Source organism: Perca fluviatilis, chromosome 17, assembly GCF_010015445.1.
Source record: "Perca fluviatilis chromosome 17, GENO_Pfluv_1.0, whole genome shotgun sequence".
Classification (NCBI taxonomy): Eukaryota; Metazoa; Chordata; class Actinopteri; order Perciformes; family Percidae; genus Perca; species Perca fluviatilis.
In genome coordinates, this window is record NC_053128.1 from 15579870 (window position 1) to 15594319 (window position 14450).

Here is a 14450-nt window from a genome sequence, read left to right on the forward strand (position 1 = left end):
TTATTACTTAAATTAAGGTGGAGGCACACTGCGAAACAGCAGAATCACAAATGCGTTTCTCTATTGGCCGCCCTCTGCGAGGTTTCACAATCAGATGTTGGAACAGTGAGTGGAAAACTGCCTGCTAAAACAAAGCAGTGGCAGAGATATCTGTTATTTCATCTGCAATTACATGCAGAGTTATATTTACTTGTTTCATTTGAGTTATTATACATTAATCTTTGTCAAGTCATTGATTCATTAATTAATTAACTTGGACCCATTTGGCCAACTAAAGCATTGCCAGCGAGGTACATCATTTACTGCCAGGTGGCTGTACCGGCCTCAATATGCAGGTTTCTATGACGTTTCAAAAGTGCTGATAAATCGTGGTAATAAGCATCAAGTGACAGGCACTAGATTATTTTACTGTATTGAACATTAGCATGGGTGCAGAGCAATGATTGTGCTACGAGGCTCCTCAGCCTGCACAAGATTTCATGACCCGGTGTTAAGTCAGAGAGACAAGCTATTAAATCCCCATTTGAGCTGCAGAAGCCTGTGTTACACAACCAGGAAAAGCCTGCAGCAGTCTCCAGAAGTCAGACTCCCCTCCACTGGAGTGTGTTACTGTATATACTTTCAAGGATCTAAGCTCTTTTTCTTGGCACACAGTTGGCACCATCCAGCTGCATCCGATCCGCTTTCAATCAAATACACTTGAAAAACAAAACGTTGCAAATGGGTGGACTTGCACAGGAATGGAAAATCAAATTGGTGAAATTATTTAACCTTGATATGACAGCAGCGAAGAGGGGGGATTTGCTAATGATCATACGAAAAGCGTTTAGTGGAAACGGACATACCCCTAAAAAATAGAAGTAAGGCTGGTTCAAATCCTCTTACAATCTAAACAAACTCACTGGCATTAATTCTATCAATAGTCCATACAGCAAGCAAAACACCCCCCCCCCCCCCCCCCCCCCCCTCCAGTCACTTCTCTTCATGATGACTTGTTGACAGACATTACTCTTCAATTTCTGTCTATAAACCTTTTATATATATATCGTTTTTATTTAGGGTATTTTTTTTAACGCTTTTTGGAAGTAAAAGGAGCTCAGCATCTTTGTCTCTGGTGTCGTGTATCCAGACAGATGGACAGATAATGTCAAGGAAATGTCAGACATCTAATATGTGACTGTTTGGTCAACAGTGGGGAAGAAATCAAGCACCTCAGTGCCACATGAAACCAGGGACTTGAAGGAAGCTGTGAGGACATGTTGGAAAATTCAACCATAGAACTTCATAAACACATACATACAAACGCTCATTCACACACAAACATGAACTCTTGCAAACATGCACAGAAGTGCACATGTGCACACAAACATTCATGCACACACAGACGTAAACAATAATAAACGGATACAGGCAATTATATGAACAACTGCAATGGACAAACACACAGCACACTGCAACTGAACATGGAAAGTTGACTCCCTTTGATCAAAGTAGAGTGAAGTCTAATTAAAGGTTGCAAACTATGTATTTGAGGACAAAGACATAATAAGCAACTTGTGAAACAAATCGCATCCTACAATATGAGGAGGAATACATGTGCAAAAGGTGAGCATCTTATCATGTGTATTCATCTTAGAGGAAGACTGTTTAAGCGTCTGTTAACATATTTGACTTTAATCTAACTCACTGCTCAAACATCTACTTTTTCTGGTTTTGAGAAACTGCATATTTCCTGTTAGTATCTCATATGATGACGTGTACTTGGAATATCTTTCATCAGTTTACTAAAACACGTGCGCGTGATTAATCATTTGTTTCAATAACAAATGAATATTCCTTAAGCCAAGACAATCATCTGGCAGAGCATGAAAGTCCCATTTCAAATACCTTAATGAGCTTAATACGTTCGAGAACAGGTTAAGATTTATTGCTGTTCTTGTCATTTTTTGGCTGTGTCTACCCATATGAGCACATGTACACATTTCATCACTGCAGGCCATTCTGCTCTGGTGATCACTTAATGAATTGGTTCTTTCCAGTGGTACAAATGAGATTTAATCTGATTTGCTGCCAGGGTATTGCTGTGTAATACTGTCATCATGCCAGCATATGTTCTCTCTCTCCCTTACACACACAAACACACACATTTGCTTTCATCCAAAAATTAGATAAGAAGATTGTTACTACAGGGTTTTTCCTGAATATAGAGGAATTTTTGGCGTTTGGTTTTAGCCAGCCCCAAAGGAAAATCACCAGCACCAAAATGACAAGAATTGAGAATAAAAATAGCAATTCAAATCCTCTCTAAATGTGTTTAGGAGCAAATTACCAAACAACCGTTAAACAAGCAGAACATAAACTTGAATATGAGAGTCAGACTAACAGACTCTCCTGATGATTTATTTAAATATGAATTCTTTTTTTACAGACAGTAAAATTAAAAACTTGACTAGGCCTACAAAATGGAGAACAGTGATGGAGCATTCAATGGAGGGAGAGTGAGGTGTTATACCTAATTAGTGTATGGGGAGATACTTCAATTCAATCAAAACTATAAAGGATCATACCGTAACCGCTCCGACACACAGACTTCTGTAGTGAATTTGCAGCCGCAAAAGGCCAAAATAGCCAATTTGGCTCTCTTTCTCTTCATTCTTTTCCTCCTCAGCACCTGCTCATTAATGTTACGGCTGCCAGTACACAAACATTTTGAATGAAATGCTTACTTCCTCCATAACCTCCCTAACTTCAGTGCAACAGCGTGCTGCGTCTGATGTCATTGTTATTGTTCTTTTGCGCACGCGGGTCAGTTTGAAACCACAAACATCCACACGCCACATCTTAAAAGGTAATGCAAAAATCCGAATTAAGCATTCCGAACGTAGCCTATGTGGCTTTACAGGGGGTCACGTGCGGGACTACATTTTGTCCGGGTGTAGTGACTATGGGAAGTCAATCATCCAAGAAATAGTGCCGAACATGCATACACACATGCACACACACTAGAAGTGGGGGTAATAAAATGTACATATGAATCGTGATTCTTACCCTCTGTGATTCTCAAATCGATTCACAAATGCCAAAAATACTTTTTTGTATGTTGTTAATAAAGTTATGTTGACTAGAAAAAAAAAATTGGAACTCAACCACAAGAACAAAGTGCAGCACCCGGACGATGTACAGCATGCACACGCTGGAGTTATCTACAGTTATCATGTAGTTTTGTTCAAAAAGCGAAATTAAATTAATTTAATTAGCTATTAAGCTAAGTATTTTCTGAATACATTTCTGTGGAGTACGAGCTTAAAGAAATAGTCCACTCCTTACTATTTATCCAAACGAGGATCGTGAATCTATTCTGAATCTAACTGTGACACCAAGCTTGTGAATCCAATTGAATTGCAGGATTCACAAAGTTTCCCACCCTTACTCATCATCATTATCATCATCATTCTCATTTTGCCGTCTAATCTCATTAACGGGGGGGATTGAGACATATTTTCCTCTGTGGGCTAACTCTGGAAATCAGTGGCAGCTTGCCCAACGAGCTGCCCATGCAGGGCTGGAAAATAAGGACAGTCATTGTACTGTCCAGGATGTCTACATACCCAACACACTTAGCAGTCGTTACGAGCGGGACAGTGCAGGGTGTACGAGTTTTGGGATGCTCACACTTTGTGACAGCGTCTGTCCTGTCCAATGAGTTTTGGTCCGTTCAAACCTGACCTCTCTGATCTGATTTATGGTACTAGACATTTTCCCACAAATCTGCTGATTCAAGAACAAACTGTACTTTGATTTATTCAATGTTAAAGTTTAAAACCGCTAGCCAAGAGAGCTCTGCCATGTTGCTGTAATTGAGAACAGACTTTACTCCCTGTGTTCAGAGATATTTCTTGACCAAGGGGTCAAGATGATCTGTTAAAAACTCTAACCCCAAATATTGAAAGATGTTATGTAAAAACATGTGAACAAAGGCAATTGTTACTGTAGGAGCATTCTTTCTGAAATTGGGTATGGAAATGTCTAAATTACACACAGCCAGGACAATATGATAATTGGGTGAAATGTTATGGGGGTCTTATGGGTTTTGTTTGGATTACATCAGACCTTGCCTAGTGAAGCCCAGCAGATCCAGAGCCCCTTTAGCCCGTCAGTTCAAGTGAAAAGAAAACACCACATCTAAAGTTGCAAGGTTGTCAAACAGAGGTAACGTCATGATACCTTTAATGGAGACGGAGTCACGCCTTCCTTCCTTAATGGCTCCTCTACTGATCTCAGTCTGCATCTCAGCTCTCCCTGTTCCAGTCCCTCCTCGTCATGAATGAACCAAATGGGCTTCAAACATTCCCCTTCCCTGTTCTCATAGACGTACACTGAGACCTGCATTCATCACCTCTCCATGCACCATTACTCCCAGTGATGGGAGGAAAGAAACAACACTTTCATTAGCAGGTCTGCTCCACTGAGGTGTGGAATGTCCCGCGGGTTTCCAACAACAGCGTCAGAGAATGCTGGCCTTCATACGGCCATTGTTGTCCTCAACAAGCTCACTTAGTGTAATGGGCAAGGCTGAGCCTGCTCTTCAAAAGACGAGGGGCACCATGCAAGAATAAGAGCAGTCATGCTAAGCCAGATTAGGGATCCCAGTATAGAAAGTATAATCCATTGTGGTTTGAAAATAATGAGCTTAATGGGCTTGATTTATAGTGGCAGGCAAAAATGGACACATCACTTGTAATATGAGATTAAAAAAAAAGCACCCTGTTTTTTAAATGCATTAGGCTGCATCTTATAGCCTATACGTATAACAAATGTTAAGCACTTTGACACAGCTGCACAAAGACAGGACTTAAAGATGCAGTAGGTAAGACTTATAAAACTAATTTTCTGTTATATTTGCTGAAAATGACCCTATGTTCCAGTAGAACTTCATGAAGCAGGTAATAAAAAAAGAAAAAATCCGTCTCCTCTGGCACCACCTACAGCCTGTGGTGTGATTTGCAAAAATCCACCGCTCCCTGTTCAGATGCACCAATCAGGGCCAGGGGGGTGTCTAACTGCGTGTCAATCACTGCTCATGCACCCGCATTCATTCTCTCTTGTGGGGGGAGGGGCTTAGGAGACCATTTGGGCTTTAGCAGAAAGGGGGGGAGGGACTGAGAAGTTCTGGATCTTCACAATCCTACCTACGGCACCTTTAAGTACCAACATATTTCTTTACACTTTCTTTAACTGCATTTGAAGAATCACTGTGAAAGTGAACACAATAAACATTTTTAAAAGATGATTTAAAAAAATATATTTTATAACTCCTCCAACGAGGAAATGTTACATATTTATGAAACATAATAGGCTTATTTCGCTTTAGAGAAAATATGAGTTATAGCCACATATTAAATGTAACTGTCAAACCGCCACATTGATAAGAAGCGATGCGTCAGGATCAGCTCAGCAGGTGACTGATCATCACAGTGTGTGTGTTTGCTTTGCAGTTGTAATCAGAGCAGCGTGACACAAAACAGAAAACAAGGTCGGATGAGAGCCTGTATCTCATTGAAGTTAGCTAAAGATCGTATCGACAAGCTGAAGGCTCCACTCTGCTGACCAATTTCTCCAGTGCCTCAGTGACATTAAAAACATCCTGTGGGATTCACCACCTCATTAAAACTCCCAAACCTCACCAACAACTATTCAAACTGTGCTGTAGAGGTTAATATGAAGCCTATTCTCACCCCAAACTTCTTCAGAACTAGATATCTATATGACTCCAGAACAGCCATCACGACGATTCTCCACTGTGGAAATCAGGAACTAAGACCAGTGACAGCCCGACGAGCGATGCGTTCATCCAATCAGCTGTGCACAGGTTTTAACAAAGGCAAGAGGAGAGGAATTTGGTCTTCCTCAATACATGAATATTTTATTTTCAATTTGCCTTTCCCTTTCCTCTAAATTATGTTTAATGCCAGATGTCAATGGCCAGTGAAAACATTGCAGAGACTATTACAGACCGTAAACATGGTTCACTAGCTGTAGCCTCATTAAACAGTACTTTCAGTCAAGAATGGCGTCTGAGGCGGCAGTATTGTTTTGCCAAGTGTGTATCTCACTCATCACACTATATCTGGACATCTTACACTTGAGTTGAGCTAAAAGGCTTTAAATTGAACTGCCCTTTTCAACTACACTGCGAAAACTGTGAAAGAAAATGTTTAGTGAAATATCAAGCGGGCTGTTACAAGCCAGCCCGGTTAAGGCGTTCATCAAGCTGCTGTTGATCAGATTGAAACCAAGTGTGGAAATTACGGAGTGCCAAGCAGTGTGCTGTGCTGGTGCAGTGTCAGGGTAGAGGTTGATTCTGGGACACTAGAATTTATTGCCGAGCCCTCTGGAGGCTTTGTGGACCTAATTAATGAAAGCCGTGATGATGGGAGGTTTTCTCTCTTAATAGCCCTGTTGACAAACCCAATTTCAGCCACCCACTTTATTCCTGTTATATCCATAACAGCAAGTCCCCATGTTTAAACGGCAAAATAGTTTGCCAATGTCTTCCAAATTACGATAGAGCCAATATGACCATTATGAAACTGATGTATGAAGGTCTGCCACCTCCTTTAGGTTAGCGGTCACACTCTACCTGTGGCGGCTCCGTAGGTACGCCACAGCTGATGTACGCGTCTGTTTCTGATTCTGTGGCCGGGTTAGCTTAGTTGGTAGAGCAGGCGCACATATATAGAGGTTTACTCCTCAACGCAGCGGCCGCGGGTTCGTCTCCGACCTGCAGCCCTTTGCTGCATGTCATTCCCCCCTTTCATGTCTTCATCTGTCCTGCGGAAATAAAGGCCTAAAAATAATCTTTAAAAAAAATGAACTGGAATCTGACGCTGAACTACAAATTGAAACCTATGCCATAGGTACCTATGTCTGGAATCCTGTTAACCTTTGTGTCAAGCATAAATCCAGCTCTCAAAGAAAAACCAACGATGGAGATGTGATGCAAACCCTAGTCTCAAATATCAAAGTCTGACACTTTGTATAACAACATAACCTGCCTTTTCTTCTGAAAAAGTCATTATTTGCACAACCACAGAAAAATGTCAACCAAACCAACCGCTGTAGTATTTCTGGTGACGACGGCCACGTCCAGAACACTTCTACTAATTTAAACATAACACAAAAAGGAGTGTAATAGGGAGAAATCATGACTTCAATGCTCATCGTGTGAAAATGCTTCCCTAACAGAAGTGTTAAGCTAAATTGAATCATCTCATCTCAGTCAGAGAATAAAATCAAGACTTAAACATTATTCATCTTAGACTTAAGAGAATGCTAATAAAAGTGCTGCTGGGTGGTTTGGGCAGAGACTTATAGTCTGAAGGGCCGACAAGACTTAGCTGCTTTAAAATAACAACACTTTAAGCTTCTGGGTGTTAGGGTAAATGGTCAAGTGTAATCCCCTTAGCTCCTGACCAGCATTAGCAGAAATTCCTCAATAATACACAACATGATTTCATAGTGACTGCTGCTTTTGAAAGATGTTTGTAATACTGAAAGGGTCACCGAGGGGCACAGACAGACAGGCAGACAAGGGGACTTAAGTGTGCTTTGGGAACAAGGTTTCTTTTTTTCTGGCAATTTTAGACTTGAGTCATTAGGATCCATTTTTCTTTAATAACAAAGAACGTGGCGGAGCACGGCTGAATGTTTGTACAGCTGATTATTAACTCCACCCGACTAAGCTATGGGAAAGAGAGGTAAAGACCAAACTAAAGGCCTCCGTTATTTAAAAAAAAATTAAAATTGACTTTGAATCTATACATCTGGTCTTTTCATCTGTCATTTGCATTACACATCTTAGTGCTGGTGTATTTTAGGAGATGTGAAGCCACTTCAGCAGAGTAGATTTGACATTGAGTTTATTGAAACAACCTAAAAAGTGTGAAGGGTAAACTCACCAGCTGCGTCACAAAGCAACCACCATTTGACACCCGTAACACACACGAGATATACCGTAGGGTTGCACAAAGCTTACTTTTTCTCCCCCTTCACCCATTCTGTTTACCAAACTGGTCCAATACCAAATACCAGTCTGATACCAGTGCTGTTTTTTCCCCAAATGTAAAATCTGTTAACCTCTCCGTGTGGACGTGATTAAGATATGTGTAAGCTAACGTAGAGCTGCAGGTACAGATACATTCCTAACTATTGAGACGTTCATACAGCAAAATCCTTTTTTGGAACTGCCAAAAGACCTCTCTGGAAAAGCACAGTGAGTATTCTTCGATGGCAGTTTTTCTGACTGCAAAGAAATATCTTGCGGTGTTCCATAAGGGAGTTGCTTGGGTCCATTTTTGGGAGAATGCAGCACACTTTTTTTGTGAAAAACAAGTATATGCTGTTTTTTGTCATGGGTATTATACACTGGTCATGTGGTGGTTGCATGTCCATGAACAAATGTCATGATGAGAAGTGTACTTTACAGAGCTTCTTCTGTCTGTATTACGCTCCCGACCAACATCAAAAGTTGGAGGCCAAGGTCGATTTTAGTCACTAAAACACAAAATACAGAAATATCACATAGATTGGAACGGACATCAAACAGTGTTTACCCTGCCAGCTCCCTGGCATATGATAATCTCCTGTCGAATGTGTGAAAATTCACAGCAAGTGAGTGGGTAGGTTTATGACGTTTAATGCCGCTCAAACATAACCAGAAAAAATCAAACATCCATGGTTGAAGAAGAAGGGTGATTTACATGAAATCGAAAACGTCAGACATATTCAAGGAACGGCGAGACTCGGTTGTTATGACTAGGGCTGTCAGTTTAACGCGTTATTAACGGCGTTAACGCAAACTAATTTTAACGCCGTCAATTTTTTTATCGCGAGATTAACGTTCTTTCAGATCTAGCTAGACCGGAAGCAAAATCTACTTCGTACGGCCACGCAGCCACGACCGCCTGAAGCAGCTCGATTGGTTGGGGTTAGGCATTTCACCTCGAAAGTGGTTAAGGTGGAATAGCCAATTGGTCAGGGATAGGACCTGAACAAATGGGGGTTACGTTACCTTGGACGCCTGGCCAATAGTAGTGATTGAAGGGCGGGTATTTGTGCCCCGGGACAAAACAAAACCGACACGTCGCGGCCTCACACACTTGTTTGGGCTTGTGACAGCGCGTACGGAAGTAGGCTCGTCACGGCGATTAGCTTCGGAGCGAGAAGTGACTCTAGAGTCATAGTGAGAGAACCAAAGTGTCTCCCCTGTTCTTTCTGACCACGGTGGGAAACCTGGAGCAGGAAAAGTTACCCCTCTCCTTGAGTTTAGAAGAAGAAGGACAACCAGGAAATGAGTCGGGGGAAACTTTCTATGGGGAAATGCAACGCTACCAAACTACGCCCACGGCAGTCGCTATGACGACCAGCCATGCTCGCCTCAGGAATGAGGCAGTACTATCTGCAATGGAAAATGGAGGTAACAGTGTTACATTGTGTGACAGATTATTAGCTCCAAGTGTGAATGTTAGTGTGAAATTGAACACTACGTATATGCCATTGTTGTTTTCAATAAAAAAAATTATTTGCACAAAGCAAGCCGATCCACTTTTCCATGTTGATAAGAGCATTAAAATGAGAAAATATAATGGGACAAAAAGAAGTCAAGGGACATTTAAAATAGATAAAAATGTGCAATTAATTGCGATTAATCATGAGTTAACTATGAAATTAATGTGATTAATCGCGATTAAATATTTTTATCGTTTGACAGCACTATTTATGACCAAATTATTTTTTTACGACCACCTCTCTATTTCCAGTAAGTGAGAACGCATCTGACACGGACAATCTTCGGTTGTGTAGTACATATGTTAAAGGGAAACTCCGGACTATGTCGGGACCTAATTACTCGGACTTGGACTAGCAACAGACAGAACGTCGCAGCTTGATGAAGGGCGATGTGCTCACTCATTTTGAATTAAACTGAACGATGTGATTCGAATAAGCAAAGTGATTCATGATTTCCATCTCTTTATCCTTAACCACAGCAAATGAATGGATTATCCCTAGAATGAATGCAATAAAATAGTTTCTGGACTGTTAAACTGCAATGATGCATATCTTGACAGTGTATGACAAAAAAATTAGAAACAAAATCAGCCATAAGTATTAGACAGGCTAGTTTTTATGTCAATACAACACCGTTATCTTGTTTGGTCACACAGAAACACAGAGACAATTCCAAACACTGCTGACAGGATGCAAGTGTAAAACAGGCCGGAACTCACCTGGGAGAAGTTGAGCCCGTTGAGTGGATGGCACTGCTCCTCCACCTTCTCGACAGCCCCCGTCCTCTTCCTCATCCTCTCGGCCTCCTGGGCCAGGTACAAGTCCAGCACCGGCACCCCTCGTGTTTTAATATCTGCCTCGGTTAACGAATTCACCATCAGCATCACCCAAACGGGACGCTTCCTCTCCCAGTTCCCAGCAATGGCGTTGAAGAGGTAGTCTGCATAGAGTCCCTTCCCTCTCTGATCTGGGGTCATCCATGAAGGCATCATGAGTTTTACATACTCAAGGTGTCTTTTAAGTCTCCGATAGATGTCTCTGGGCAGGACATCCTGCAGGTTCTCGCCCTGAGGGAGCAGCTGGCAGCTGGTCAGGGCTGAGATGGTGTAAGGGTCCGTCAGGTCCAGCTCAAAGTAGACGATGTTGCTCTCCTGGAAGGCCTGCTTGGAGTTTTCGGGGATGAAGTCCCAAACGCGCGTGTAGGGAACGTGGATTGTACCATAGAAATATGAGGGAGGGTCCCGTTTGATCGTCCACAGGAAGGAATTTAAGTCAGTTTGCTGGGGGTGGGGGAATAAGAAGAAGCAAAAAAACATTACTTTCAGTATTGATTAATCTGTTGACTATTTTCTGATTGATCTATTAATGGCCTTATTGATGTCAAAAAATAGTTTAAAATGTCCAAGGAGTTGTCTTCAAATTGCTTGTTGTTTTGTGACCCAAAGTAATTCCATTCAACACTGAAAATCAGGAAATCCTCACATTTGATAAGCTGGAACCAGTAAATGTTTGCCATGTTGATTTTCAAAATTGTTGTTGCTTAATTTTATAACATGTTTACCCGTAAATATGAGTAAGTCAGAACCTGATGATATCGATGATATCCCCATATAGGGGATAGAGAAATCGGGAAACAGACAGAATAATGGTGCTAAATTCACAAAAACAGCAGGACGACGCATTTTTGACTTAAAAGTTGCTTTATGCCATTTACTTTACATGAACCAACCCTGGGCCTGTCTGACACCAAGCCACCACTTTGTCTGTGAGAGGCTGTTTATTAGACAGACTGCTGACAGACTGATAATGACTTATTAACAGGCCACTTAGGACCAAGGTGCCAAACAAACAATACACATGTCAGTGATTGTCAGACTGTGAGCCCAGAATGTTAAGCTAAGCTAAGAAAGTTCCCACTTCCTGTTTCCTGAAGTGCTCTGGGTGAGTTTAAAGAGCGTGATTGACTGCATGAAAGCTAATCAATAAAAGGGACAAAAGGACAGAGCAAGTCTTGAATGAATGCCATTTCCCCCAAATACACACATCTAGAGTGTGTAAAGACCTAAAAGCCAATACGCACAACTAGTACTGGAACAATGACTCAATTTGTCAATTTGTCGACTGACAGAAGATCATTTTGATAACTGATTAATGTTATTTATCAAGCAGAAAAATAATTTGCTACCTTTATATCATTATTAATGATCATTATATGATTATTAGTTGAATTTCTTTGTAAACGATTTCAAGACAACACATTGGGCTATTGGGACTTGTGATGGGCATTTTAAAATATTCTCCCTCATTTTAGAGGTAATAGATTCATTGAAAAAAAACATGATATAAATAATAAATCAATCATGAAAATAGCCATTAGTTACAAACCTATACAAAAAACAAGACAAGGCTGACTTTCACCAGTACAATACACAAATTAGACAAGTATACCACAGAGAGGTTCAACTGAAGAAGTTGGACCAAATATTGTGTCCCTGATGTAGAAAAGGTGAACAGTAGCCTGTCAAACAGCAAAAAGAGGGGGAATGGCACTTTAGGGCTCCTTTACTGACTGACACATTATAGCTACTGCAATATAAAATATAATGTGGCAGTTCTGAGAGATAATAACTTACAGTGGATATAACCATACTGCAGCACTTGAGCAGTGTAATTCCCTGTTTATTTTCGCTTCACAGTGACTTACTTTCTTGTTCAGCTCGCAATTGGCGGAGTCCTTCAGCCTCCACTGGTCTGCTCGGACCAGCAGCAGCGCACAGGACTGAATGAATGCGCCCAAAGTGCCCCGCATCGTAGCTCTCTCCAAAGTGTGCACGGTAGCTTGTTTTCACTTCCCGACGTGTTGCAGCAACTATTCCCCAGAAAGCATGGATGAAGTAGCCTACTTCCACATCTCCGGCTCCATGCGGTCGCGTAAAATGAGCTGACAAGTATCCGACAAACCGCCGGACAGAGTCATGCTGGCTCGAGCCCTGGACACGGACACGCTGCTGCTGTTTCACGTGTGTTTGAGAGAAGAGAGAGAGAGAGAGAGAGAGAGAGAGAGAGAGAGAGAGAGAGAGAGAGAGAGAGATGGACGTTGGAGTTTACGCAGGGTCACATCAGCCTCTCACCGAGGCTGCTCTCTCCACACTCCCTTCTCTAAATTGCCTTCTTCGCGGCGTTTTGCAAAAGTTTGCGCGAGTTTATCCAAAGAATTGAATTGAACCAACAGGTCGATGTACGCGTCAACGCACCTAGAGCCCAAAAAAAGAGTCAAAATCTGGATAATTTTCCTAGTTGTTTAGGGATCGTTAGTGATGATGAAACTGGTGTGAATGAGCAAACTGCACCGCTGACTTGCACTTTAAAGTCCAAACTTCTCTGCACTCTGCTCTGTCTGTCTGCCCAGTCCTCGCTGTCTGTATCTGCAACTCTCTCTCTCTCTCTCTCTCTCTCTCTCTCTCTCTCTCTCTCTCTCTCTCTCTCTCTCTCTCTGACGTGTGTGAGCATCTGTCGGGCAATTCTATTCTACCTACCCCCTGGGTTGCCTGCATACCCCTCTCTTTCTCTCTTTCACACACACACACCTTTAAGATTCACAATAACTTAAAGCCATAATTAATGTCAATAGCCTATTTTATCAGGATTTTTTAATTTCAGCTAATTCACAGTAGCCTATACCGTTACCTTTTATATCTTCAGTTTGAGACTGAATTGTTGTCACCCTATAGGAGGCCTTCGGGCAATCAAGGGTGCCACTGGAGATCCCGTGGATAGATTACCATGCCCTGGTAATGCCTGACAAACTGGAAGCATTAACATGAGAAAAAGCCCGCAATAACAGCGCTGTCTGCGATGCATCACAGCACAGACAGGGAGACCCCAGAAAAGATCAGCAGACTTCACGCGGCAGCGGGACATGGCCGCTCAACATAATGTTACCCAACCTATTCCATAACCAACAGACCCATACATTTATTGGGAAGCATAGGCTAGCCTACCTCGATAGTTTGGTGGCCCTCATGGAGCCTATCATACTGCCATAAAATAACTGCTGCTATAACACTTAGACTCCATGAAAAACAATGTTTGTAGCTATAATAGCCTACTGATGTTTCAGTGGCAAATCTATTCAAATTGATAATTTAGCACATTAATTAAGTAAAAAAGAAAACAACTTGGTTTTGACCGTGTGTTTTTGTGAATCTAATTGTTATAAAAGGAGGAAAGAACGCTATAGCCTATACAGGTGCTGTGCTATTCACTCAGCTGGACACTGCATGCCACAAGAATACATCAATCAAAATACACTCAAGTACAAAAGTAGATATTTGTGAAACTCGGATAAGGAGGGTTCAAAATATATGACATATACACCTACCAGCTCATCGCTCACTGATGTTTTTTTCTTTATCAGGAAGCTTTCTAAACAGAATCTTCCCCGTCAACATTCGTTGTGTGGACTATAGTCAATAATCTAACATAGAGGCGCAGGTTTCAGCTTACTCACAAACGGAGTGGAATCTTTTGCGAAAGTTGTAGCTGGAGGCCGATCTATGCGCTCTGATTCTATGCTCCATAGCGTCAAACTCCCGGTTCACACGCTGGCAGCGAACACATGTTGGTGTTGTCAGACGTCTAAGTAAATACTAAGCGGGTTGTTTACGCGGAGAACGACTTCAGGGCTTCATTACGCAGACAAAGAAAAGGTTAAAAAAAAAACGTGATCAGGCCGGGATTCCTGGCAAGGCAGAAATCAGCAATCAAAGGCGATCTCACAGCTGTGAAAAGTCAGTGATTTGGAAAATCATATCAATTAATAGACAGTTTTATCAGTCTTTATTGATAAGGGGAGGACACACTTACCCAGTTTAAAATTGATA

At 41.6% G+C, this 14450-nt stretch overlaps 1 protein-coding gene across 1 annotated transcript in view; it reads right to left on the bottom strand.

The window, feature by feature from the left end:
- The window catches only part of trabd2a (TraB domain containing 2A), a 64810-nt gene extending 51837 nt beyond the window's left edge, over positions 1 to 12973 (bottom strand). Inside the window, exons 1-2 of the mRNA XM_039778790.1 lie at positions 12272 to 12973; positions 10287 to 10847 (exon numbers count right to left, since the gene is read on the bottom strand). Of these exons, the coding sequence (XP_039634724.1) occupies positions 10287 to 10847; positions 12272 to 12376 (666 nt within the window). The 5' untranslated portion in view covers positions 12377 to 12973. The remainder of the gene's footprint in view (positions 1 to 10286; positions 10848 to 12271) is intronic.
- Positions 12974 to 14450: the final 1477 nt, after the last annotated feature.